Raw genomic sequence first — 24870 nt, 5'->3', positions numbered from 1 at the left:
GGCTACTACTATTACTATTTCTGCTCTTACAATTTAAATAAATCAAAAGAGTGTGAGTATTTTCAGGTTGTCAAAGAGCATGGATAGAATTTTTGGGATTATATTAAGTTTTATTTTTCAGGTCAATTTGAGGAGGTATAAACTTTAATTAAACAATACTATTTGTGTCAGGATTGAAGATTGTTTAAAAAAATTCTTCAACATACAAAAAGCAAGACAAATCGATGGATTCTTATAAAAAGAAAACAAATAGATATAAAAAAAAAATTCCTTGAAAAATGCTATGTTGATAGAAAACCAACAGAAATTAATTCAAGAAATTTTTTCCACAAAACAAGTTTTTCAAAGAAAAGTAAAGAGCTCCCCTAAGCCAAAAATGAGCAGAACTAAAGTCAAACAACCTTCCAAGCGTAAAACTACCACAAATCACCATCAATAAATATATGAAACTCAAAACAAAGAGAAATTACACTAGATAGCCGAGTCAAACTCAAAACGAGCAAAAATTAACACGAGTACCGTTGACAACCCCCATGCCTTCTCAAGACCAGAACATAATTTGCACTATACCGAAAACAAAATACATTTTAAATATTTTCACTTTTTTACTTTAATAAATACAAAAATATTAAAACTTTAAACACACTTATTTGACTAAAAAGCAAGCAACATGGCTTTAAAACATAAAAAAGAGGATTTATTTTAGGAAAAGAAGCTTTGGAAGAGCCTTGTCCGTTCATTCCTCCTAATGACTAAGTAAAGAATTATTTACAATAAATAAAGGAAAAATCAGAAATATATATATATATATATATATATATTTTCAATTTAATGCAAGGTTTGATGAAGGGAGGTTAGGTTACATTATATTAGGTTTGGTTAGACGCGGTTAGGTTGGTTTAGGTTAGCTTAAGTTAGATTTTTAACCCATTTCTGATATTTAGAATCAAATTTAACCTAATCTAACTTAACCGAACCCAATATAAACTAACATAATCTAACCTAACTTTAACTTTTACAATCATAGGTTGCATAAGACTGAAAAATATGACTCGCAAAGCTAATTGAATCGAAGCAGAGAAAAAGGAATTTCGTATGTCCACCGGTGAATGTCGACATTAGCTTGATTTCGTACATTCACCGTAACATATATTTAGTCTACAGTCACAACTATTTTATTGACACTAAAAAAAAACAAAAAATCGAAGAAAATATAAGAGGCCAAGACCCTCTCCCAAAAACAAAAAAAATGACTTGAAATTTGTCTAAAAACGGATGTATTTTAGGCTAAAATATAGTCTTCCCCCTACGTATCTGGTTATCTAAGGGGGCTGCCTCCCCCATATCTACCCAATAAAACTTGTGTGTTTAATCGGTACTTTTGGCGATTAGCTCTTTAGCTTTCCGTACAAACTGAAGCAAGGTAACATTTTCTGGGAAATCTTCACTCTAGGTTGAGAGATTTCCAGTAGGGAGGGACATATTTTCTGTTTCCAGATGTTTAACAGCCAATAAGGTCAATCTCCGCCTTACATCTTTAAGAATTTGTAAGATATCCTCCAAAGTCTTACAGCATTGTTTTGGAAATCATGAAATCCCAAAGTTTCGGTGGTCGTGAGTGTTTGAACTATGAAGAAGGAATAAACATGGATAGTTTCAACAGACAATCAAATAATGGATTAAATAGTGGAGGCATTCTTTCAGTGTCTAGAGGGTCAGAGATTGAAACAAATGAACCTGAAGATGGCACTGTGGCAAGCGACGTGAAAACAAAAAAGAACTCTGGCGTTCGACGTCAAGAAAAACCACCATATTCATATATTGCTTTGATTGTGATGGCAATTCAAAATTCACCGTCAAAGAGATTGACTCTAAGTGAGATTTATCAGTTTTTACAACAACGGTTCCCCTTTTTTCGCGGTTCTTATCAGGGGTGGAAAAATTCAGTCAGGCATAATTTAAGTTTAAACGAATGCTTTATAAAGCTACCAAAAGGTCTTGGGAGACCCGGAAAAGGCCATTATTGGACAATTGACCCAGCCAGTGAGTTTATGTTTGAAGAGGGTAGTTTTAGAAGACGACCAAGGGGCTTCAGGAGGAAGTGTCAATCATTAAAAGCCTTTGACTATTACCAGCCCAATCCACCTGATTCTCTCCCACCGTTGCCACCAGTAGCCACAATGACTGGATATGACGTACATTCTGTATTACCACCCGCTGACTATGCTATTGTGTCCTCACAACCTCCCTGCTATGTGTCCCAGCAGCCTCAATATCCCTCTTTTCCTGCTTATACAAACTGTCCTGAATACGCTACTCAAAGTGACCAAGGTAATATTTACTCATCGGGTTCGCCTCAGCAAGAAAAAGTGGAATATAACTGGAGCGGTTATTCCTATGAATATCCGAAAATTACAGGTGACCTTCCACCTAACGAAATTCTACCTTATGAAACATCTGAAGGAATAGCCACGACCGCAGAGAGATTGGATGCGATGTCATTAGGTAAGCAAAAATCGGAATTAGTACAAATAAGATACAATTAGAAATGCCGAGGAGGTTGAATTAAAACTTCCTAGAGAGGAGGCAAAGCATGTGTAATAGCAATAGATTATCACGTTTCTAAGCAAAAAATGAAAAATATCAATAGCATTATTTACATATCTTTAAGGTCAGGGAAAGACCAAGGCTCCCTTGAGCTTCTGCCAAAGTAAGCTTCATTCTTAAATTTAAGTTGAAGAATTGACAATTTATGCTAGATTTTGCATTTCAGGCAAGGGGTAGATTAGCCCCCAGATCGTTCTTCTGAGCTATGCCGATAAAAGTGGCGTAACTCTCCTTCGAACCCCGTTTTTTACATTCAATTGTATCGGCAAAGCAACGCTTCGAGAATAGTATTCATCCCTAAAAAAAAATGCATCCCTCAGGTATCTATTGAGAGGGGGGCTGAAACATCACCAATCAATTATCGAGTCGTCATTTTCGCAGCTTTTAAGGTGGATTCGTCGAACGATTTTTTTTAGGGATACTCCAAAAAGACACCAGTAGAAGACATTGTCTATAAACAGGAAAATGAGAAATTTTACCATTTTAATCTCTGTAAAAACAAAGCTTCTGGTAGTACTTGCCTGCCAGCCTCCCCTTCCAAGAAATTTCATGGTGGCACTCATGATGCCCCCGCCCCTAAGCTGGTTGGCATGCGAAGGTAATTTTCTAGCTTACATAGAAAAAAAGTCTGCAATAAGGGGGGTGCTATCACCCACTGCAGCAATGGCAAAAGCATAGTATAAAAAGATTGCTAGGAGTCAAGAGAAATTGGATATTTATTTTTATTCCTTCCCCTCCCCCCAAAAGATCTCCTTTATTCATATGAAGATTCTGAATCTGAAGGTCTTATATTGAGCGCACTTTTTGATGCTTTAATCACGCTTCTCTTACCAACAAAAAAAACAACCACTCCTCTATAATGGCTGAGGCGCAATTATTCACCACTATATATAATTTTATTGATCCATAAGAGAGAGAACTTGGGTAAATGAAGATTTAAAATATACTTTTATATTAACCGTTTATTATACATCGATTAGGTGTATCTTTAGCAACGAATGCGCCACCGCGCGGCGTTACTGTCTGAAACTGAAAAAATTAATATAGAGGGTTTTGATAGTTTTAAATGGATTGACTGTCTCAGAATTTTCCCTCTATTGCTTTTTGGCACCCTTTTGGTCAAAACGGTTGTTTTTTGTCACACAACGGTAGACTTTGTCACTTTCCTGTGGAACAATATTTGTTTGTGCTTAAGAAAATCCATAGAACTTTCAACTTGATTTCTAATGATTCATCTCCAGATATTCTAAGACAATTGTTTTGATACGATAGCCCCTGACGAAAATAAACAACAACGAACAATTAAACAAGCATCCGGAATCATTTTTCTCGGAATTTTTTTTTTGAAATTTCACATTTTATCAGATAGTGGCTTAAAACCTCTCAATGAAGATTTCGGATATGCTGATTTAAATTAAATAATTTTCATTATAATTTTAATGAAAATTAAATGTTTTGGGGGGTTTCCTCCCTTTTTTCAAAATTGGCAAATTTTCTCAGGATTGTTACTTTTGGTTGATAACTTTAATCTTAATGGGTCTGGTATATCTGGAATCACCATAAAAAAGTATGTTCTTTTAGTGTATAAATTGTTGTCAAAACTCATTATTTTAGATTTTAGGTTAAGCTCCATTCATAACAAGATTTGAAAAACTAAAGAACACTGTTCAAGATACATATAGTTTTGAATAAACGCAAATAACACAATAGGCTTTAGAACAATGGTTTGTCTTATGTTTGACTTGAATATTCAATTCAATTTTTACGCTTTTTAAGATTTATTTATTCATCTCAATAAATAACGGTGCAAATAGGAATAAATTCTTTTACTATACAGTGAAAAAAACAATTATAATATACTGGATATTTCAATTATATATACAGTGATCGAACTTTCAGTATTTTTGATTGTTATTCACTGCCTAATAAAAATATTTATCCCAATTTTAACTGATATTTATCGTCATGGAAAGTCGGTTTTTAGCGTTGCGTTTTAGTTTTATCTGGAAAAGAAATTTATTCCCAATTTCAGCCCGTTTTTATTTGTTTGAAATAAGTATTTCAGTTGGGTATATAAAATTGAAATGTTCATACACTCTTCCTTAACTGAAAGATCTCTGGATATCTCCTCCTCTCCCATCCTTAGAAGCTGAAGGGAAATTATACAAAAATTTCCATAAATAAATGCTTTTTAGCGTTTTAAAAAAGCTTCTCATTCTTTTAAACGGCTCTTGTGCTGGAATCACTCTGAAAAAATTGAGACAAAGAATTAAACTTTGGCGTAAAGAGTAAGGTAGTGAGGAAGGGGAGGCTTCCCTTGTATACGGAATGGTTTCTTTTTTCTTTTTTTTTTATTTGTTATCTGATCATTTTCCAAATAATGCCAAGAAATACGCCTTCTCTCTCCGTTCAAAATCTACCCATGAAAAATTCCTCCATGAAAAATTTTTCTCGAATCAATCACCCCCGGACATCTCCATCGTCGCTTCCCCCTGGAAAATTCCATCTTTGCCTCCACCGGAACACTTGCTGCAGACGATTCCGCTTGAAAAATTCTCATTAGCTTGCTTTCATTTGAAAATAGATTTATTTTTTATTTAGTTTCTGGTCGTTTCTCAAATCGTGCCAGGTTCCCCTCTCCGTGGAAAATTCTTACAAGAATTCCCTTCCCCTCCAACGGAAAGTATTTTCTGCCAAAAATTACCCGTGGAAATTTGCTCCAACAGAAAATTCCCCTACTGAAAATTTATCCTGCAAAGCTTGAGCCCCCTCACAATAAATCTCCCAAACAATTGCAACCCCGCTGACAATCTTCCCCGGCAATTCTCCCGAAACATGTAAAATTGAGTCGCCAAAGAGAAGGTAAGACAAATAAGAAGAATTTAGTAGCCTATAAAAACTCTGGCAAATTCCCCCTGTAAAATTTTCTTTGGAAAGCTCACCCCCCCCCCTGAAAAATTCCCGTCCAAAACGGCTATCTCAAAATTTTGATCGAATGAATTTGGGGAAAAAAGGGGCGTGAGAAAGAGGCTAGTTTTACTCCAATCTTTTTGGTCATTTAAAAGCGGTACTAGAACTTTTAATTTATGTTTGAATGAGCCCTTGTCTGATCTTGTAGAGCCTTTGATTCGATATTATCAACCCTTGGAACAACGAAAAAAAAAACAATAAAAAACAAAACAAACACACATCCGTTATCTGTCATCTGGCAAAAAATACAAATTCCACATTTTTGCAGATGGGAGGTTGAAACCTCTACAATAGGATTCTCTGAAATACTGATTCTGATGGTGCAACTCTTATTTAGATTCCGTGACTTTTATGGGGTGTTCCTCCTTTTATCGAAGATGAGGATAGTTTGCTCTGAGTAAGTAAGGAGCGTCCCGGGCCAGTAGTAAATGAATCTCTCAGGCTCTCTAGAACCGAGAACCTGAGAGTTTTAGTTACTATTGACCCAGGTCGGTCCTTAATTACAGTTCGTTACCATGAACTGTTTGAAACTGTGAGATATAAAGCGCAGGTCTAGAGCGACTGGATGTCTCAGAAATTCCTTTGGATTTGAGATGTTTCCTATCAAGGCCCTAACTATCGTCTTGCAGAAAAAAAAGGCAGAAAGTAGTAATTCCCATTTTATCCATTTTATCCCATGTAAATTCCCACTCTCACTTAGCTTTGTGTGACAATCGGTTTCATACAGTCATCACTGGGAAAATAAAGATGAAGAGAAGGACAAGAACAAGAAAGAAAAGTAAGAGATTCTGAATCAAGAGTTGCAAGAAGTTACTTATTACTTGAAATATAGCGTTGAAATGTTAAACATTAGCACATTAAATTCACTGAGGCATTTTTAGGAGATAAAACTAATCCCCTTCCCTTCTCCTTCTTTTGCTAAGTCAATCGGAGTTTTGAATGCAATCTATTTTTTTTGGTATACTTGATCCTGATAAATTTTAAATAGTTTAATTAATTGTTAAATTTGAATAAGTCCGACTGTTTATTGTCACCTGGCACCCAGTTTTCATACTTGGCTTACTAACGGGCACAAATAGCCATTTCCTATCCTTACTTTTACATGATTAATTCTGTTACTAAAAACTGTTCTGTTAGTTTAAACAGGTAGAAAAGAACGCCCATTTTCTACGAACAACTTATGTCCAAATCGTTATGCTTGCCGTGAAACCTTTAAATAATTGTACGTATTTTTAACCAGCTTTTTTTTTACTAAGCCTTGCTGTGCCGAGGGGCCAGTTTTTATTTGATTTTAAATGCAAAGTTTTAGTAAAAATTTATAAGATCTCCACAAAGATCTCCTTACTGTATCCTCTGCGACACAAAACGTTTGCGCTTGAATATATTAAATTAAAAATAGCTAGATATACCCTCCATGGGCAACGTCAAATGTTGCAGCAACCTTTGGCAGGCTTTAGTGAGAAAAGTGCTCCGGGACCAGTATTTTGGTCTTGTTTAGTGATTCGTTCACAGTCATCGCTTGTTTGCCATCGATGATATGCCCCAAGAAGAATTCTTCTTCAAACAAAATGATGATGCATCTTTAAAATATAATTTGAAAATATGCTGTTTCTGCTTAAAACCAGCTTTGTTCTCTATTTCTTGGCATCCAACTGATAATTAGTCTCAATTTATGATGCTACACCTTGTAAACAAGCTAATGTTATATTACTATTATAATCTCTCGTTTTTCATTAACGCCATACCTATTTTGTGACGGAATGTAGTGCACACTGCCGTAGGTCCTCAAAAGCTCTAGGTGTCGTGCAAGGGTTTTGTTTAGTTTTAAGGTGAACTTCTATATAAGAATTTTTACTCACAAGTATTTGACCCAACTTATGTCAATACTGTTTTTCTGTTGGACAAAAGAGCCAAAAACAGAATCTTGCTTTAGCGTGAATTTTCTTTTGTTCTTGATTAAGTAAAAAACAAGATTTTTCAAATAATGGTCGAAGTATCAGATGCAACCCGGTAAAGAGCGTAGTCCAGCCCATAGTAACCGAAAGTCTTAAAATGTGCTTTTAACAAAAAAAAAGAAAAAAGAAAAACAACAACCAAAAATGGAAGAATCGCCATTTGGAGCTGCTTCATGAATGGTAGGAGTTATTTCCGTTAGTCTTAATCGTAAAAGTTTAGCGTGAAACCGCTCAAAAATCGTGTCAGATCGAAATGAAAATTACACTATCGGAATCACCATAGCCGTAAGCCTTGTATAGCAGGGTAACTTTATCCTATCTTGAGCAACAGGGAGAATCACTTTCAAATAGAAAATAGTAAGTAACAAAAGAATAATCTTAAAATAAAAGGTACTTTTTAACAAAAACTGTATCTTCATGTGTAAAATGATATAACACATAACTTTTGACAAGAAAAGGTGTAACACACGTATCTTTTGAAATGAAAGTAAGAAGCGAAACATAAAACGAACAATATAATTCCGTAAACATGGGTGGCTATCCCCTTCTCATCCCCCTCCCTCTTTACTTAAGTATGAACTTTTGGTTCCAATTCTTTAAGAACGACTGAAAAACGACGACCGTTGAATTGCGATAAAAAGTATTTTTTAAACACTATAAAACTTTAGCGTGAAGAGTGAAACTAGAGGAAGGAGGCAGCACCCTTATTCTCATATACTTAGTGATTTTTTGTTTGTTTCGAGCTTTAATGTCACTCCTTAATTTTATTTGATTTTTTTTATTTAACTTCTACTCGTTTTTCAAATCATACCCAGATATGATGATATGTACTGTAACGTCATCCAAGATATGATGAGGGGCTATCGCCCCCATGAACGCTCTACTGCATGTTTTTAAATTGTATATGCAATACTTGTAAATGGATTGATAGTGTCTTAGATTTGTAGAGTAAAAATTTGCCTGAGAATTAACATAATTTCTCTGGCACTTAAGTTGACCTAGGGCCTAAGCCGTTCGAATGCATTTGAATATAAAGAAAAAGCAGAATAATTTGAATAGGAAACTGAGGTCAATTCGGAAATGAAAGAGCATTGTTCCAAAAGTGTTTCCCCTTTTTTTTTGCAAATGGAGCGAATTTTCACAGTGTCGTAAATTTTTGGGGGCAACTTTAAACTCAAAGAGTTTTATTTTTGGAATTAAGATAAAAAAAATCCAATTCTCTTAATGTAAACATTACTATTATTTTTTTGATTTCTGGTCACTGTAAGCACGAATCACTCCTTATTTAATGTTCTTCCTGGGGGAATTAATGATGACGCTACATATACCCCTCCGCCTATCCACCTTTTGTGTCGGTGAGCATGTGAATGAAATCTTTTATATTACAAAGACAAAAACTCCTTCAATAAGAAGACAGTATTGCCCCGTAGCACCTATATTCAGGCTTAAACGAAATGAAAGCGGCTTAAAGATCTAGTTATAGACCCCCCCCCCCGATCGCTATTTTATATTTACCTGATCGCTTATGGAAAGTTAAAAAAAAACAAAAGAGAAAAAAAACAGCAAACGAGCAAAAAACAGCCGATTATGTGATAGAGGGGGGGGGAGATGAAGTTATATCGGTAATATTTCTTTGTTCTTTTAATTAAGTTTATTTGAAATACCACGAGGCAGTGTTGTGTACAGGGTTGCCACTACGGTCAGTTCCTAAATTGGCCAAATTTTGCGTGCTACCCAGCAAATTTTTGTTGCTAGAGTAAGAAAAATTGGCACTTGTTGCGACTTACACCATGGAACACGCAGGGTCCGTTTAAGTGTACTTGGATTAGCTTTAGGTAAAAATTTTAGTCTTTCATGTCTTCTAACTTTTATGAATCTAACTTTCCATAAGTGAAAGATCTTAAGCCGAACTGGCCAGCCATGAAAAAAAAAACCAACAAAGAGAAAAAAACAACAACAAACAAGACTGTGGCCGGTGGAGAAAAAAGAAAAGACAAATGCAAAACAACGTGGATATTTTGCCTTTATCACAAACAAGGCGTCTTCAGCACGATAGACAGAAAAAGAACAAGATTTCTCACCAACAATTTGTTGAAAGGTTTGTTGAACACCGAAATTCAATAGAAAAGACACTACAATTAAGCAAGTCTCCAGAAACTTTTGTTTCGGCTTTAACAGAACATATTTGGTTTCAACCAGATCACTTTGTAAAATTTGATGAGGCCTTAGCTATTTCAAATGATAAGGGGTATACACTATGGGCGAGAGAAGCCATTGAAATTTAAAAACATATGTTTGCTAACCTTTCGATAAATAGAGACACCGGTAGTTTAAATATTGACCCAATTTATGATAATCTTCTAAAGAGTGAATCAACAGTCAATAAGGGAATTAAGATTAATCACCAGGGGACTGTTTTACCTGCTAGACTAAAACGAATTGCTTCAATAATAGCCAATAAAAGGATTATTTCACAACAGCATAGTTAAAGTAATTTCCAATTTTTTAATTTTTCCTCAGTTGCTCTGGTTGTCTCACTAAAGTAACTCCATAATAGCATCTTTTCCCTACGTGGATCAGTTTGCGCTAATTGTATAATTTTTTTTTTTTGGTGGTTTTATTGGTTTTTTATTTTTAACTTTTTTTTTTTTTAATCTTGTTCTGTCTATCGTGCTGAAGACGCCTTGTTTGTGATACAGGCGAAATATCCGCGTTGTTTTGCATTTGTCTTTTCTTTTTTCTCCACTGGCCACAGTCTCGTTTGTTGTTTTTTTCTCTTTGTTTTTTTTTTTTTTGTCATGGCTGGCCAGTTCGGCTTAAGATCTTTCACTTATGAAAAGTTAGAAAATTTAAATAAGTACTTTTTTGAGGAATCAGGTGTCATAATATAATGGACCCACGAGCCTTCCTTATTGTTAGCTGATGCGAAATTGTATATCGCTGTAAATAGTTGTATCAAACATCAAGTAAATCAACTTGATTAGCCATTTATTTTGTACGATCTAAGCGGCTTTCTTAGGAACGATAGTGCCACCATACGGAACTACTGTCTCTGAAACTGTGAGTTATAATATATATATATATATATATATATATATATATATATATATATATATATATATATATATATATATATATATATATATATATATATATATATATATATATATATATATATAGTTTTTCAATAATTTCAGATCGATTTGATACCTCAAAATTTTTTATGGAAAGCTTGGATTTGTGACGGATTTGCTGTATTTGGGTGAAAACTATGGTTCAGCGTCATAAAATGGCAGAAAGTGCCACTTAGCCTAGACACAATCCTTTTGGCTAGTTAAAAAGAGAACCAGAACTATTTATTTCTGGTCAAATGGCCCGTCTCCCGGTTTTCTAGGACAATTGGCTGAATCTGATAATCCCTGGGAGAAAATAGCCAAAAAAAACAACAACAAAAAGTAAGCAAAATAATAACAATATTCGTATGAGATAGTCAATTTATATTTATTTGTTCGGCATTTGCATTTGAAACGAAGACTTTGCACCAGAGGTACTTGTCTATTATATAAAACACACTCGAAACGATATAAAGAAAGTGAAGTCATTTGCGGACTTTAGTAATCAATTTCTACTAAAGGTATGTATAATCAGAATGTATAGCCATATTTTAAGAATTTTTTAAAAACTGCTAAAAACTGAGAAAAACAGAATGGCCCCAAAATATTGCATGTCGAAACATCTACTCTAAAATAAAGAGGGAAAGTCCTCTATTCTTGTAATATAAAAATTGCAACATAATAACATATTTTTGCCCAACATCTTGTTCAAGCATACCTTACGACTAAAAACAAAGCCTATTGAAATCTAGACCCTTTTTTCTTAGAAGAGGGGGCAAGGATACCTTGTACAACAGTGTGAAAAATACAAATTTTGTCGTATTGAGAGATAGAACTAGAATGAAGTATATGTTGGATTCCAGCTTCACGAAATAGGAACAACAACATAGAAAAAGAGTTTTTGTGTATACATTTGTATATACTTTATTTTTCATCTTTTTTCAGAAAACTGCTATAGTAACTACCCAACCTACTATAAAAGAGAATCGTCAGTGCCTACGCCAGCTAGCTACGTTTTGTAAGCCTGTGATGCAAATTTATCGTCAATTCGTTTGTGGTAAGTTTTGAGTTTCTAGGCTACAGACATAATTTCCAAATTTAGATAGCTAGGTAGTGAGAACCAGCGTAAGAAAGGATTGTTTCTAGCAGAGTTGGTTCAAAGAAGAAATTAAACTTAAATAATAAACCTTGTCCTAAGTGAAAAAATAAAATTCTACGCCCGGGCTTGGAGCAATCCAAATATTCCCTACAAAGTGAGTGAACTATCGAAGTTGAAACAATAAATTATTCAGAAAGTGTCATCATTTTCTTCCAATTCTTAGTGAACTTGAGCTTCTTTTTTTGTCTCTACATGCTAGGGATTGCTTTTTTAGGAACATAGTATCGACCTGGAGGGCATAACCAATTGACGATCAATAACAGTTTATCAAGAAATTAAATAAAAAAAACGAGTTGTTTTTTTTTACTGAAAGTAAGGAGCAACATTAAAACTTAAAACGAACAGAAATTATTCCGTATATGAAAGGGGCTGTCCCCTCCTCAACGCCTCGCTCTTTACGCTATTTTTTTTATTGTTTTAACAAATAGAGTTGTGAGAAAGAGTCAAACTTTAGTGTAAAGAGCGAGGTGTTGAGGAGGGGACAGCCCCTCTCATATACGGAATAATTTCTGTTTGTTTTAAGCTTTGATGTCGCTCCTTACTTTCAGTTAAAAAAAGCTTGTTTTTAATTTAATTTTTTGAGCGTATGTGAATTAATACAGGTTTTGATTTTGGCTCACCGTACATGAATAGTTAAAACAAAATTTGCACATTAATTTTACTTTTATTTGGTTAAATGGCTTTCTCGAAAGTTGTTTAATTTTATTTACGAACATTTTTGTTAGTAATAAATATACGTAACTTACGTATTAACTTGCGTAACGAACTTCTATATTCATACATTTTTAATACGTATTTTAGGGGGTCCGCTCCCTAGTCAATACCTCGATCTTTACGCTAAAGCTTGAATTTTGTTCCAATTCTTTAAATATGACCCCTTAATAACAAAGGCCGTTAATTAGAATAAATAGCTCTGATGAAAGTACTAAAAATCTTTGACTTACAGAGCGAGGTATTGACTAGAGGGCGAACCCAATCATATACGTAATAATTTCTGTTCGTTTTAAGTTTTGATGTTGATCCTTACTTTCAGCTGAAAAACTTGTTTTTTTTATTTAATTTCTGATTGTTTTTTTAAATAATGCTGGGAAATCCGGCGCCCCCTTCATAGCAATGTCCCTTCCCCCATGAAAACTTCCTCCGTGGAAAGATCCTGCAACATAGCCCTCCGACCCCCCCCCCCCACTACCAGAATAAATCCCCCTGAAAACATCTGTATACTTCCTAACAACAAATACTATATGTAAACATTGGGTAAAGTTCATAACTTTCAGCCCTCCCCCCGGGGACTTTGGGGGATTAAGTCATTCTAAAAGACATAGTTACTATATTTTCGACCATGCTGAAGAAAATGGCCATCTCAAAATTTTGATCGGGTGACTTTGAGAAAAAATTAGCGTGGGAGGGGGCATAGTTGCCCTCCATTCTTTTTGCTCACTTAAAAAGGGCACTAGAACTTTTAATTTCCGTTTGAATGAGTCCTCTCCCTATATTCTAGGACCACTGGGTCGATACGATAACCCCTGGGAAAAACAAACAAATAAACACGCATCCGTGATCTAATCCTCTCACCCCAATCGAGGAGCACTTGCTTTTCGTTTTTCCCTAGACGGTTAGCCGACAAGGACAATCTCTGGCAATCTGTCATCCTTAATGCGCAGAACACGTCCTAGCCATGTCGACCATTCTCTAATTCTCTAATTATATCCCTAGAGAGCGGGATTGAACCACATTTTTCGTCCAGCTTACTGTTTGAGATGTGGTCAGTCATTCGGGTACCCAAAATAATACAGAGGGAATTTCCCTGGAAATCATCTAGTAGATCCTCCTCCGTTTTATGGAGCGCCCACGCTTCGGAACCCTTCTTGAGCACTGCCATTAGTGTAGCTCCTAATATTCTAATCTTGCTTCGCAGATTTATCTCCCTATTCTTCCATACTTTTTTCAACTGTGAAAAAACCCCTGGGCCTTGGCCATTCTACTTTACTGCACCCACCGTCTTTACTAATAATACTACCTAGGTTGGTGAAGCTGTCCACTTGGTCAATCTTCTCTTTATCCAACATCACCTTTTCACCTTCACTTATTCCTAGTCTTCGTGACTTAGTCTTCTTAGTACTGATTTGATTTTCAGACCTATGCTTGCACCCCTGAACTTGCAAAACCTCTAAAAGTTCATTCATTTTGCTAACATTTCACTAATATCTAGGATTCTTCAGTCATTAGCATAATCTAAGTCAAGTAGAGTTTTACTTCCCCATTCGATTCCGTGTACTCCCATTGCCTTCTTTGAGCTCCTTAGGACTCCTAAGTCCATCAGAATGGTTAATCTCATTTCCTATCTTAACCGCGACAATGGTATTCTCGTACATAGTACAGATCTTTTAAATGTATTTATCTGGTATACCACATAAGTATAGGACCCTGGATATAGCTGTTCTATCAGCTAAATTCAACGTTTGCTCATAAACTGAGGACTAAAGGGGTTTGATGACTCAGGCACTTCTTAATTATTAATCTAAGGGTGAAAATCTTCATAGAGGTAAATTTCTGGAGGCTTTTATTCTATTTATAAAGGTAATTCTTATCATCGCTTTTATAGAGTGGTTGAATTAGAGTTTTCCTAAAATCACTGGGTACTTCCACCTTTTCAAAAATCGTATTCAAAATCTTCAGTAACTTATCTCTAACATCATAACCACCATATTAAAGAAACTCATTTACCGCACTATTAGCACTTGAAGCGTTACTATTCTTTAATCCGTTAAGTACTGTCACTAATTATTCCTCGCAAAATAAATCTTCCTTCAGATCAAAGTGTCACAATATTTTTCATTCTTTTCCCTGTCTTTTCTTGTAAGTCTTTCAAGGTTTAGCACATTCTCGAAATGTTCTGCCCATCTCTCTTTAACTTTTCCTTTATCACTAATTTTGGCCCCGTTCCTATCTTTAACAGGGACAAGTCTATATTGACTACTCTCTCTCAGTTTATGAACATGCTAGTACAATATTTTACTATTATGCGTCTAGCTGCATCTTCCAGGTACTCGGCAATTTTGTCAATGGTCTCAAGTTCACTCCTTCTAAGTTCATATTTTAATGCTTTCTCCACTTTCTTTACATTCCTCTTATTTTCATACGATCTATCCCTCAGATAATTCTTGTACAAGTCCCTTCTCCTCTCTATTTAAAATAAAGCCTTGTCACCAATATTCCTAGCTGCGTTCCTAACTTACTTCCCTAACACACCCTCAACAACTTCACAAATTATTTTCCTAAAATTATTCCCTCCATCTTCTACGTTATCAAATTTTAAACTCTGGAGTTTAGTATTAAACTGTTCCTGGAAAGTTTCTCTCAAATTCTCACCCTGGAGTCTATTAACGACATACCTTCCCGGAAGGTAGTTACCCTTGCCAAATCTCAGCTTTGAATTAACTCTAGACAATACTAGATGGTGATCTTTACTTTTAACATTAATAATAGCACTCCTATATAGGCTATCCTAGTATCTTGTATTGATTCTGCCAGTCTTCGGTTTACAATAACATAATCAATGAGGTGTCTTACCGTTATGTGAATACCATGTTATTTTATAACTAAATACTGTATTGGTTATAACTAGATTAGTATATCTACAAAATTGCAGCAGTCTGTGACCATTACTGTTTACTTCTCATACACTAAATTTACCTAGGCTAGGATATCATCTATCTTTATTTCTACGGCTACCGACCTGGAAATTAAAATCCCTAATAGAATACCATATTTCTACCTGGAAGCCTGTCTATTTGTCCCTCTAGCGGTAAGTAAAATTCACGGGACCTACAATTATCTTCATCAGTTGGGTCTACAGGGGCATACACTAGTATGACTGATACCCTGCACTGTTTAGTCATAAAATGAGCGACTAGTATTTTGTTATTAATACCTTCCCAACCTAAACCAGCAGCTTCCTTATTCATCATGCCCCTTCTTCCTGCCTATGCACCCCATTTTTGTCAAAATTTTCCAACTTTAAGTGAGACTCCAGATACATATAGAGGGAGGGGCACTGAGGGTGTAGCATTGATAATCTCTTACCTCATTTCATTCCGGAAATATCTTTGAACTAAGCTTGTAATATAGTTGATGTGGGGGGAGATAGCTCCTCTCTTATTACAGAAATATTTTAAGTGTAACATAAAAGTTTATATACATATGTTTACATATGTTTACAGACAAAAAAAAATAGGAAGAAAAGAGGGAGGGTTCATGGATGCCACCACTCTTTTTCTTAGTATTGGGATTTCTAAGAATATTTCTCATTTTACTATTCAAAATGATTTGTCAAAACACTCCACAGTACCCCCACCCCCAAGTAATAAGTTTATGTTTTTTTTTTTTTTTATAGATAACACTACATTTTATTATAGCCCTGGCACTAAAAACAGAACAGTAATGTTTTTTTGTTTTTTTCAGTGAAAGTTTCTAGAAGATTAAAATGTTTTATTAATAAATGAATCAGCAACAGTTTGCTAAGTCGGTGTGAAAGATATCAATCACACGAGAGAAAGATTGTCTAATACTCTTCCGAAATCTCATGAGATTAGATACTCTAATCTGTCCCTGTGTGTTCCCCCTCTTTCTTTGGCACTTTGGACAATCTCAGAAATGGGAATTTGTCATCGCACTGTCAAAACCGATAATTGGTATAGACATCAGTTAAGTAGATACTGTGAATCACCTGCCCAGCGAAAAATGAATCTGGGAAACAAGAAGAACAATGCAGATTCTTCCAGCAAACTGCCGTTTCATAAGCGATGTCAAGAGGGAAGGATTGAAGGGGGTCAACTCCCTTCATTATGTACGATAGTTTGTGTTAATTTTGAGCTTTAACATCACTATTTACTTAGATTTGAAAAAGGATTTTCTTTACTCATTATTCAATAGACTCTGGGGTGACATGATAAAAGATAAATTTAACACACAATTCTGCCAGACCTGTCGATAAAGGTGAAATCAACTAAAACTAAACGTGTACAGCACGAGAAACTGATACGTGGAAAACCAAACTAATTCATAAAAAAATTCAATTATACACTAGTTAATGATTACTGTAAAGAGAGGGGGCTTGTTGGGGGGGGGGGGGGTAATACCCCTAATATACTTGATATTTTTTTCATTTTTAGTTTTAATATAGCTCATTACTTTCATTTATCTTCCATTCTTAAAGACCATAAAACTGCAATAATTTCAAAACTTGTGTGCGTATTTCGAAAGTAGAAGTTAGTGCTTTATTTATTTTGTTTTTTGTGGTCCTGGGTTAATTCTACCTTTTTGGGTAATGTAGGAGGGGGGAGGTTAAAATTCTTGTAATCAGAACATATACAAGAACGGGTTGTCATATTCTTATACAACTTGGTGCAAAACGAATGCTTATTCCAACATGTTAGATTTAGGAGTCCAAACGGAATCCAATCTTTACAGGGAGAGAAGATTTCTAATATTGGCATTAGGACATTTTCCAAAACAGGCTGTTCGATATAAACCAGAATTAATGAGAGATAGCCTCTAACTTCCTAGTTTTCTTATCAGGGTTCGGGACCCAGTGGATGTCTGTGAGTGTGGGAGAGGGAGGGACGTACCTAATCTATTGTCATCAGTAAATCTACTGAATAAAGTTTTTGAATCTCAACCAAATCTAGTCAGAACTAAAATCCAGTGTCCTAGCCACGCTAATTCTTAAGCTGGCAGAGTTCATTCAATAGAACCTAACCTGTTTTGGTCTCGATTGTCCTTAGGGTCTCGGGTGTCCAGGCAAAATTGGACCGTAGTGAGGAGAGGGCTACATTCTTGTCACCCAACACCCACAAGAAGAGTTCAGTAGATCTCAGTTAAATTTGTTAGATTTTACCATTAAAGCTTTTGTTGTGACATCACATAATTAGAGTTCAATTAAGTAGACAGCAGTGCTTGTAATGCTCCCGACTCCCGAACTGTTACCTATGGATCACAATACAACATATCACAAGGACTTGACGACGGGGGCCTAGATATTAGTGCTACCGTACGATCTTTGCTTGAACTCAATTTTTTTTTTCCGATTAAACAGACGTATTAGTATAGTTTAGGGTTTTTTCTCCAGGGAAGGTCTAATCAACCCTTAAAGTAAATCCAATTACTGTCTTGAATTCGAATTTAACCTTGCTTACGTTTGTAGTTTTTATACGCTGATGCAAGCTATTTTGGTCACCCCTCCTCCCTCCGAGACAATATTACCAAACAAAAGTTATTGACATTTGTAGGCTATACATATGAAATTTTGTGTGTTTTACACAAAAAGGTGTTTTGTTTCGATGCACAAGACCCCTCAATCCCCCAATTTCCAGAACCAAAACGTTTCCCATGCTAGGTTTTCTGCTCTCTAGACCCAGGGGCGGATCCAAGATTTTTTTAGGGGGAGCACAAAATAGGTTGATCCAATAAACTTGCGTCAGGAGCAGGTTTAAATAACGCAAATTTGCGTTAATTAAGAAAATTATACTACTTTAGACAATGTTAGGGGAGCGTGTCCCCTGGATCCATCACTGTCTAGACCTGCAACCATAGCCGCTACTAGGGTTGGTGGCACCTGGGACAGCACGAATTACGGCACCCCCTCGATACTAAGACATAAATAAAAAAAGGGGAGCCCAGGTAAGGCACTCCCAGCCGATGCGCCTTCCAGCCACGGCACCCGGGGCAGCTTTCCCCAGTTCCCCCCTTTGAACGGCCCTGCGAGCAACACATATAAAATTTTATAGAAAATATATATGGGTACTTGCTTGTTAACGGAACACATTCAAGAGTCACGCTGTCTAAGATCTGACAAAAACCGGTTTGCCTCTCCAGAAACGGTTGGGATTTGCTTGTTTTAAATGACAAAACTAAGATCTAGGTATATTTCAATTAATATTTAATATTTAGAAGTGGTTAGGGGTTAGGTTAAATTAGGTTGGGTATTTAATATAATGCGTTCTGTGTGGCCTGCTTTCCATAATTCTTTGTCGTAGTTTCCATAATTTTGTTTCTAAAGTATTACATTATTCATCATGTTTTGGTATATCAAACAGTTCGTGGTAGCGAACTGTAAGTAAGGAGCGACCCGGCTCAATGGTAACCGAAACTCTAAAAAACGGTATTTTTATACAAATAGATACATCAAAAGAATCAAATTTTAATGCTGATTTCAAATATATAAGTTTTATCAAGTTTAATCCTACCTATCAAAAGTTGGGCGCCTGAGAAAATTTGGCTGATTTTCGAAAAAAGAGGGAAATACCCCCTAAAAGTTATAGAACCTTAATGAAAATCACACCATTATATTCAGCGTATCAGAAAACCCTACTGTAGAAGTTTCAAGCTCCTATCTACAAGAATGTGAAATGTTGCATTTTTTGCCAGAAGAAAGATCACGGGTGCGTGTTTATTTTTTTTTTCTTTTTTTTTCTTTTTCCCAGGGGTGATCGTATCGACCCAGTGGTCCTAGAATATCGTCGGAGGGCTCATTGGAATGGAAATTAAAAGTTCTAGTGCTCTTTTTGAGTGACCAAAAAAAATGGAGGGCAACTAGGCCCCCTCTCACGCTCATTTTTTTCCCAAAGTCACCTGATCAAAATTTTTAGATCGCCATTTTGTTCAGAATGTTCGAAAATATTGTAAGTATGTCTTTTAGGATGACTTAATCCCCCGAAGTTCCAAGGGGGAGGTCTGAAAGTTATGAACTTTATCCAACGTTAACATATAGTATTGGTTATTGGTAAGTATACAGACGTTTCCAGGGGAGATTTCTCCGGGTCGTGGGGGGGGGGGTCGGGGGTTATGTGGGAGGATCTTTCCATGAAGGAAGTTTTCATGGGGGAAGGGACATTGCTATGAAGGGGACGCCGGACTTCCCAGCATTATTTAAAAAAAAGATCAGAAACTAAATATAAAAAACAAGTTTTTCAACTGCAATAGCAGCAACATCAAAACTTTAAACGAACAGAAAATATTACATATATAATTGGGTTCACCCCCTAGTCATTACCTCACTCTTGAAGCCAAAGATTTTTTAGTACTTTCATAAGAGCTATTTATTCTAATTAACGGCCTTTGTGATTAAGCGGTCATTTTTAAAGAATTGGAACAAAATTCGAAATTTCGCTTAAAGAGCAAGGTATTGACTAGGAGGCGAACCCCCTAATAAACGTATTAAAAACGTATGAATATAGAAGTTCGTTACGTAAGTTAATTCGTAAGTTACGTATATTTATTACTAATGAAAACGTTCGTAAATAAAATTAAACAAGTTTCGAGAAAGCCATTTAACTAAATAAAAGTAAATTAATATGAAAATTTGGTTTTAATTATTCATGTACGGTGAGCCAAGATCAAAACCTGCATTTATTCAAAAACGTTCAAAAATTAAAGTAAAAAACAAGTTTTTTCAACTGAAAGTAAGGAGCGACATTAAAACTTAAAACGAACAGAAATTATTCTGTATATGAAAGGGGCTGTCCCCCCTCAACGCCTCGCTCTTTACGCTAAAGTTTGACTTTCTCACAACTCTATTTTTTTTAAACAATAAAAAACTTTAACGTAAATAGCGAGGCGTTGAGGAGGGGACAGCCCCTTTCATATACAGAATAATTTCTGTTCGTTTTAAGTTTTAATGTCGCTCCTTACTTTCAGTTAAAAAACTTGTTTTTTTATTTAATATCATTAGGATTAACCTAACTTCACTTCTTGTGTGTGTTCCGTTTAACAGACAAGTACCAATATCTGCATTTAATCATACTTGTTTCCCGTCTTCTTTAATCGGGAAAACTGATTTAAACCTAGAAAAATTATTTGTATCTGCGCCAGAGACTCAAAGAAAAAAAAAATTGAATTCAATAACAACCTGTATCTTGCCTTTTCTGTCGATTTCACACACAGACTTCAGAATGACTTTCAAAGCAGATCCTTTGTCATTCATGTGCCTGTCTGTCACCCATTTGGTAACGAGCTGCGACATCCCTGAGAAACGATTCCACACGCCATTGCTAATTCACCATAAACGGCTGGAAACATGGCTGTTAATTTGGCATCAACAGGGCGGCACCTTAATTGAAATAGAACCCTCTGGGTCATTACTTGAAAAATGATATTTTAAAAATATAATATGCATTCACAAATTTGACCAAATAGCACTATCCCAGCAAGTGCATTGGTTGCTAGTGGACATATTGACTTCACTGCGGACAGACATAGGAGACTGGGGGTCATTTCTGTGATATTCAACAAAAGGTTTGTAATAAATTTTAAAATTCAAGTGGTTCAGTCGTAAATTGGTTTCTTGTTTTCATTAGTCTTGTTTCAATAGTTGTAAGCAAAAGGAGAAATGTTCCGCATTTCATTAACTAAAGCATTGCTTACAAAAGCAGTTTTTATGTGTAATCAGCGGTTGTTGTTCTGTTCAAAATATTTGATTTTCGATTCTACTTTACATAAAAAAAAAAACGCTTTGTGATTAAATATAAGAAAAGCTTCGGTGGGGAAGTATGAACAGGTATTTTAAATAGGTATTCCTGAAATTCTATTGTAAAGTAATTCAACATTTTATTTTCTTCGTGGGGGACTAAATTTTACTCTTCGTGGTAATACAGACGGCTCTTGGTAAATCGAACCTCAATAACTTGAAATCCTCGATATCTGGAATTATTTTCAATCCCCTTGGAAAAACCTGTCTAAGTCGAAGCAAAAACTATGCATAACTCGAAATAATTTTGTGGGTATTTTTTACCTCTGTAAGTCGAAGTGTTACCTCTATACCTTGAAATAGTAGATAAGTCGTCATTTAGTTTTTACTTTACCTCCACTAGTCAAAGCTTACCTCTGTATCTTGAAGTTTTTTAATTTATTTAATTTAATTTAACTTATTTTTTTAATTTAAGGTACTTTCAATTTTTTCAAATTTTCCATTTTTTACGCTCCAGACCTTTTTCAAAAAAAGCTACCGAGTTTCAATTTGGATTTCTTTTTCTATTTCCTGGGAATTAATTCAGAAAAAACAAAACTGCCAAATTTTAGGTCATCTTTCAAAGATCTCTTGTAGAAAAATTTATTTTGATGACATGTCGGGTCAGAGAGCAAGATCTCTTTTCATAGAATTGGAAAATTAACATTGCACTGGCATTAGGGAGTTTAACCTTTGTTTTAGAGAGTCGGTCCTTTGTTAGTCGGAAACCCGTTATACAGGTTGGAACGTGTAAACTTTGACAAGTATAATTTTGTTTAGCATAATTTTATATCTGAGATCGTTAACGTTAACGTTCAGATGTCTTTTCCCTAGCAAACTAAATTTATTATTGATATTTGAAAGCAAATTATTGATATGTAAGGTCAATAAAACCCTAACAGAGTTAATCTTAACTTTGGAGTGGTCTGTAGGGAGTAAGTTTATCGCTTGTTTACCTCTGTAACTCGAATTTTCATTCAGCTTACCTCTATAACTCGTTACCTTCATAAGTCAAATTTTGAGCGCAATTACCTCTATAGCTCGAACTATATGTAACTCAAAGAAAATACGTGGCCCGATGAATTTTCGAGTAGGTGAGAGTCGACTCCTTTATGTAGATAAAAAATTTTGGGAATAACGGCAAAATTCACAGAATAACAAGTAAGACTTCAATATTTTGGTTAATAATAGTACTGACAAAAGCTGATGCAGCAAGATTCCGTTATGATAAAAGGCCAAAACAGAAAGTGAACTAATTTTAGCATCAGAAGTAATAATGAATCATTCCAACAACTTTGTATGCCTGCCGTAAGAGTTCTTGAATCAAGTCTTCGTAAATTGCAAATTTTTTTTTATGCAGTCGAATCACTTACATCGGATCATAATTGCTTTTGACTCGATTGTTTAAAGAAACATCTCCTTCGTTAAGTTTAGTGTCATTTCATGATTTACTTTAATCATATAGGACTTGGGCTAAATACCGTTCATCTTCTTGCGGGTTATGGGACAAGCAGCCAGGAGGTTTCAAAAGCCTCCCATAATAACACTATACTTCAGCGTTAATTTGTTTTGGTGGAGCTTCTGATGCTCTTGGGCTCAAAGGCTTCAGTCAAAGTACTTTACTTATGTTCATTCCAAGCGTTATCTGAGTTCCTAAAAAAAAAAAAAAAAAAAAAAAAAAAAAAAAAAAAATCCTATTAAAAAAAAAACTATTAGCAAAAGCCACTCCCTACTTAGAGTTCGTTATACTACTAATACTAACAACTCACCGCAGCACCAAGCCGCCTGAGATGATGGCAGTAGATTCCATCGTAGGCCACTCTCAAGCATGAACTTAATGACGAACATTTTCCAGTCGATAAACCAAATGAACCTATTCGTTTTTTATTTTTTTTTATTGCCAAGAAACTTTTAGTAAGAAATTTTTTTTAGAAAAATTTTACTGCCAACGAATATCGATCAGAATAAGTAAAATTTGTAGAAATTACATGCTTTTCTTATGTGATTACTAATTAAGCTAAACTCTGTGGGTGACTTATAAAAGTCACTTCTCAGAATTTTCCAATGCTTTTTTTCTGAGAATAAATTATTCTATGATTCTAAGGTGTCTCAGCATGGACTGCAATCAATTTTCTGACAAAACATTTTTATAATTTGCTAGAATTAGTCTGTAGATACCCTGTATTTTTCATATAAACTCGAGCATTAATTATTTGAACAAAGTTTATGTTTTAATTCACGTTACAAGTGTAATAGGCTAAAGTTAATAGTTAATTAAGGAAATTCTACAATTCTTTCTCTTTTTTCAGTTTTTGAATTTTGAGCTTAGAAGCGTCAGCGAGAGCAACACGACATCTAGTCACTTTCAAACTTCATTTTTGTGCCTTCATTATTGGTGCCTTTTATTGTTAAAATATTGTATTTATGAAATTAAATTAGCTGCTTAGAGTTTCTATTGTGCGCACAGAAATACAGATTTACAAGACAGAAAAGCTATCGATAGCTGGATTAAAATAAATGAAGAAATTTTTGTTGTTTAAGGTCTTTTAATCTTATAAGTGACAAAAGAACGCATGTGCCCCACAAATCGCTTTCCTTGTGTTGCGAAGCAACACAACCAGTTCCACAGTTGTCTTTTTCTTGTCATCATAGGTGTGTAGATCGGAAGTGGTATAGATACAAATTTGAAATTTTCTTGTGTATAGAAATTGTGAAACAGGGCAAAAAACCTCCAGTAAAGTTCGTAAAATTTCCATCGAGTTTCCGAAAAAAATAAGTTTTTTTCCTTATGTCGTACGTGATACCAAAACTAAACTATCCTAGCTGGGGAAGTAAACTGTTTCAGAAATATTCCATGTCGTACCCCTGCAGAATATTAGATTATCCCTTTGAGAGTCAGAAAAAGAAATTTGTATCTCTTCTAGATTTCTTGGAAATAATTCTGGAAAATTCGATATCGAAGGCCAAAATTCGTTTTTTTTCATGTTTTCTAAAATTTTGATTTGATGTCCTTTTGTATATTTAAACTGAGTAATACTAAGAAAAGTGCGCAAAATGAAATGAACTTTCTAATGCACAGCAGTGTTTTGTTCCCTTAGAAATAATTTATAAAGTTTTTGACGACAAATCAATTTTTTTTATGTTCTAGAGGTAACCTTAATTCTATACAGGGTAGAATTTTCAATACGGTTGGAAAGATGATATTTGTCTTCCAAAAAAAAAATTCACTTCTGTGATTTTCCTATTTTGAAGATTAGATTTTGCGATTTCCCAACATTTTGCCTTAATAAAATGTTTTATCTTCAAAGCTAAAATTTTTAGAAATCAAATAACTGCGAATGCTGATCACTTTGAGAACCAGAGCAAAATGTCCCTATCTTTCAAAAACTTTTGGGAAATAATACAGTAAATCTCGGTTTGAAACACAGAAGTTTTGATTTTTTTTTCATTTTTCTCTAAAATATTCGATTTCGATGTATATTTTATATTAGACGTTTAATGCTATAAAAGTCAGCAAGAAGACATGTACTCTTTTACATCCAGAAATGAACTATATATTAAGAA

The 24870-nt window shown here is 35.0% G+C and overlaps 1 protein-coding gene across 1 annotated transcript; it reads left to right on the top strand.

Moving 5' to 3' along the window:
* Positions 1 to 1616: 1616 nt before the first annotated feature.
* LOC148946092 (uncharacterized) lies at positions 1617 to 23749 on the top strand. The gene is made up of 3 exons (XM_089097762.1): positions 1617 to 2505; positions 11591 to 11702; positions 23616 to 23749. Exons 1-2 carry the CDS (start codon positions 1647 to 1649, stop codon positions 11665 to 11667), a joined length of 936 nt encoding a protein of 311 aa, XP_088953888.1. The 5' UTR covers positions 1617 to 1646; the 3' UTR covers positions 11668 to 11702; positions 23616 to 23749.
* The last annotated feature ends 1121 nt before the right edge of the window (positions 23750 to 24870 follow it).

The sequence above is a fragment of the Artemia sp. Qi Xiang Cuo genome, chromosome 12, assembly GCF_049724085.1.
Source record: "Artemia sp. Qi Xiang Cuo chromosome 12, ASM4972408v1, whole genome shotgun sequence".
NCBI classification, from domain to species: Eukaryota; Metazoa; Arthropoda; class Branchiopoda; order Anostraca; family Artemiidae; genus Artemia; species Artemia sp. Qi Xiang Cuo.
Note: the sequence above shows the minus strand (reverse complement) of the source record. Positions and strands in the feature narration are given on the sequence as shown.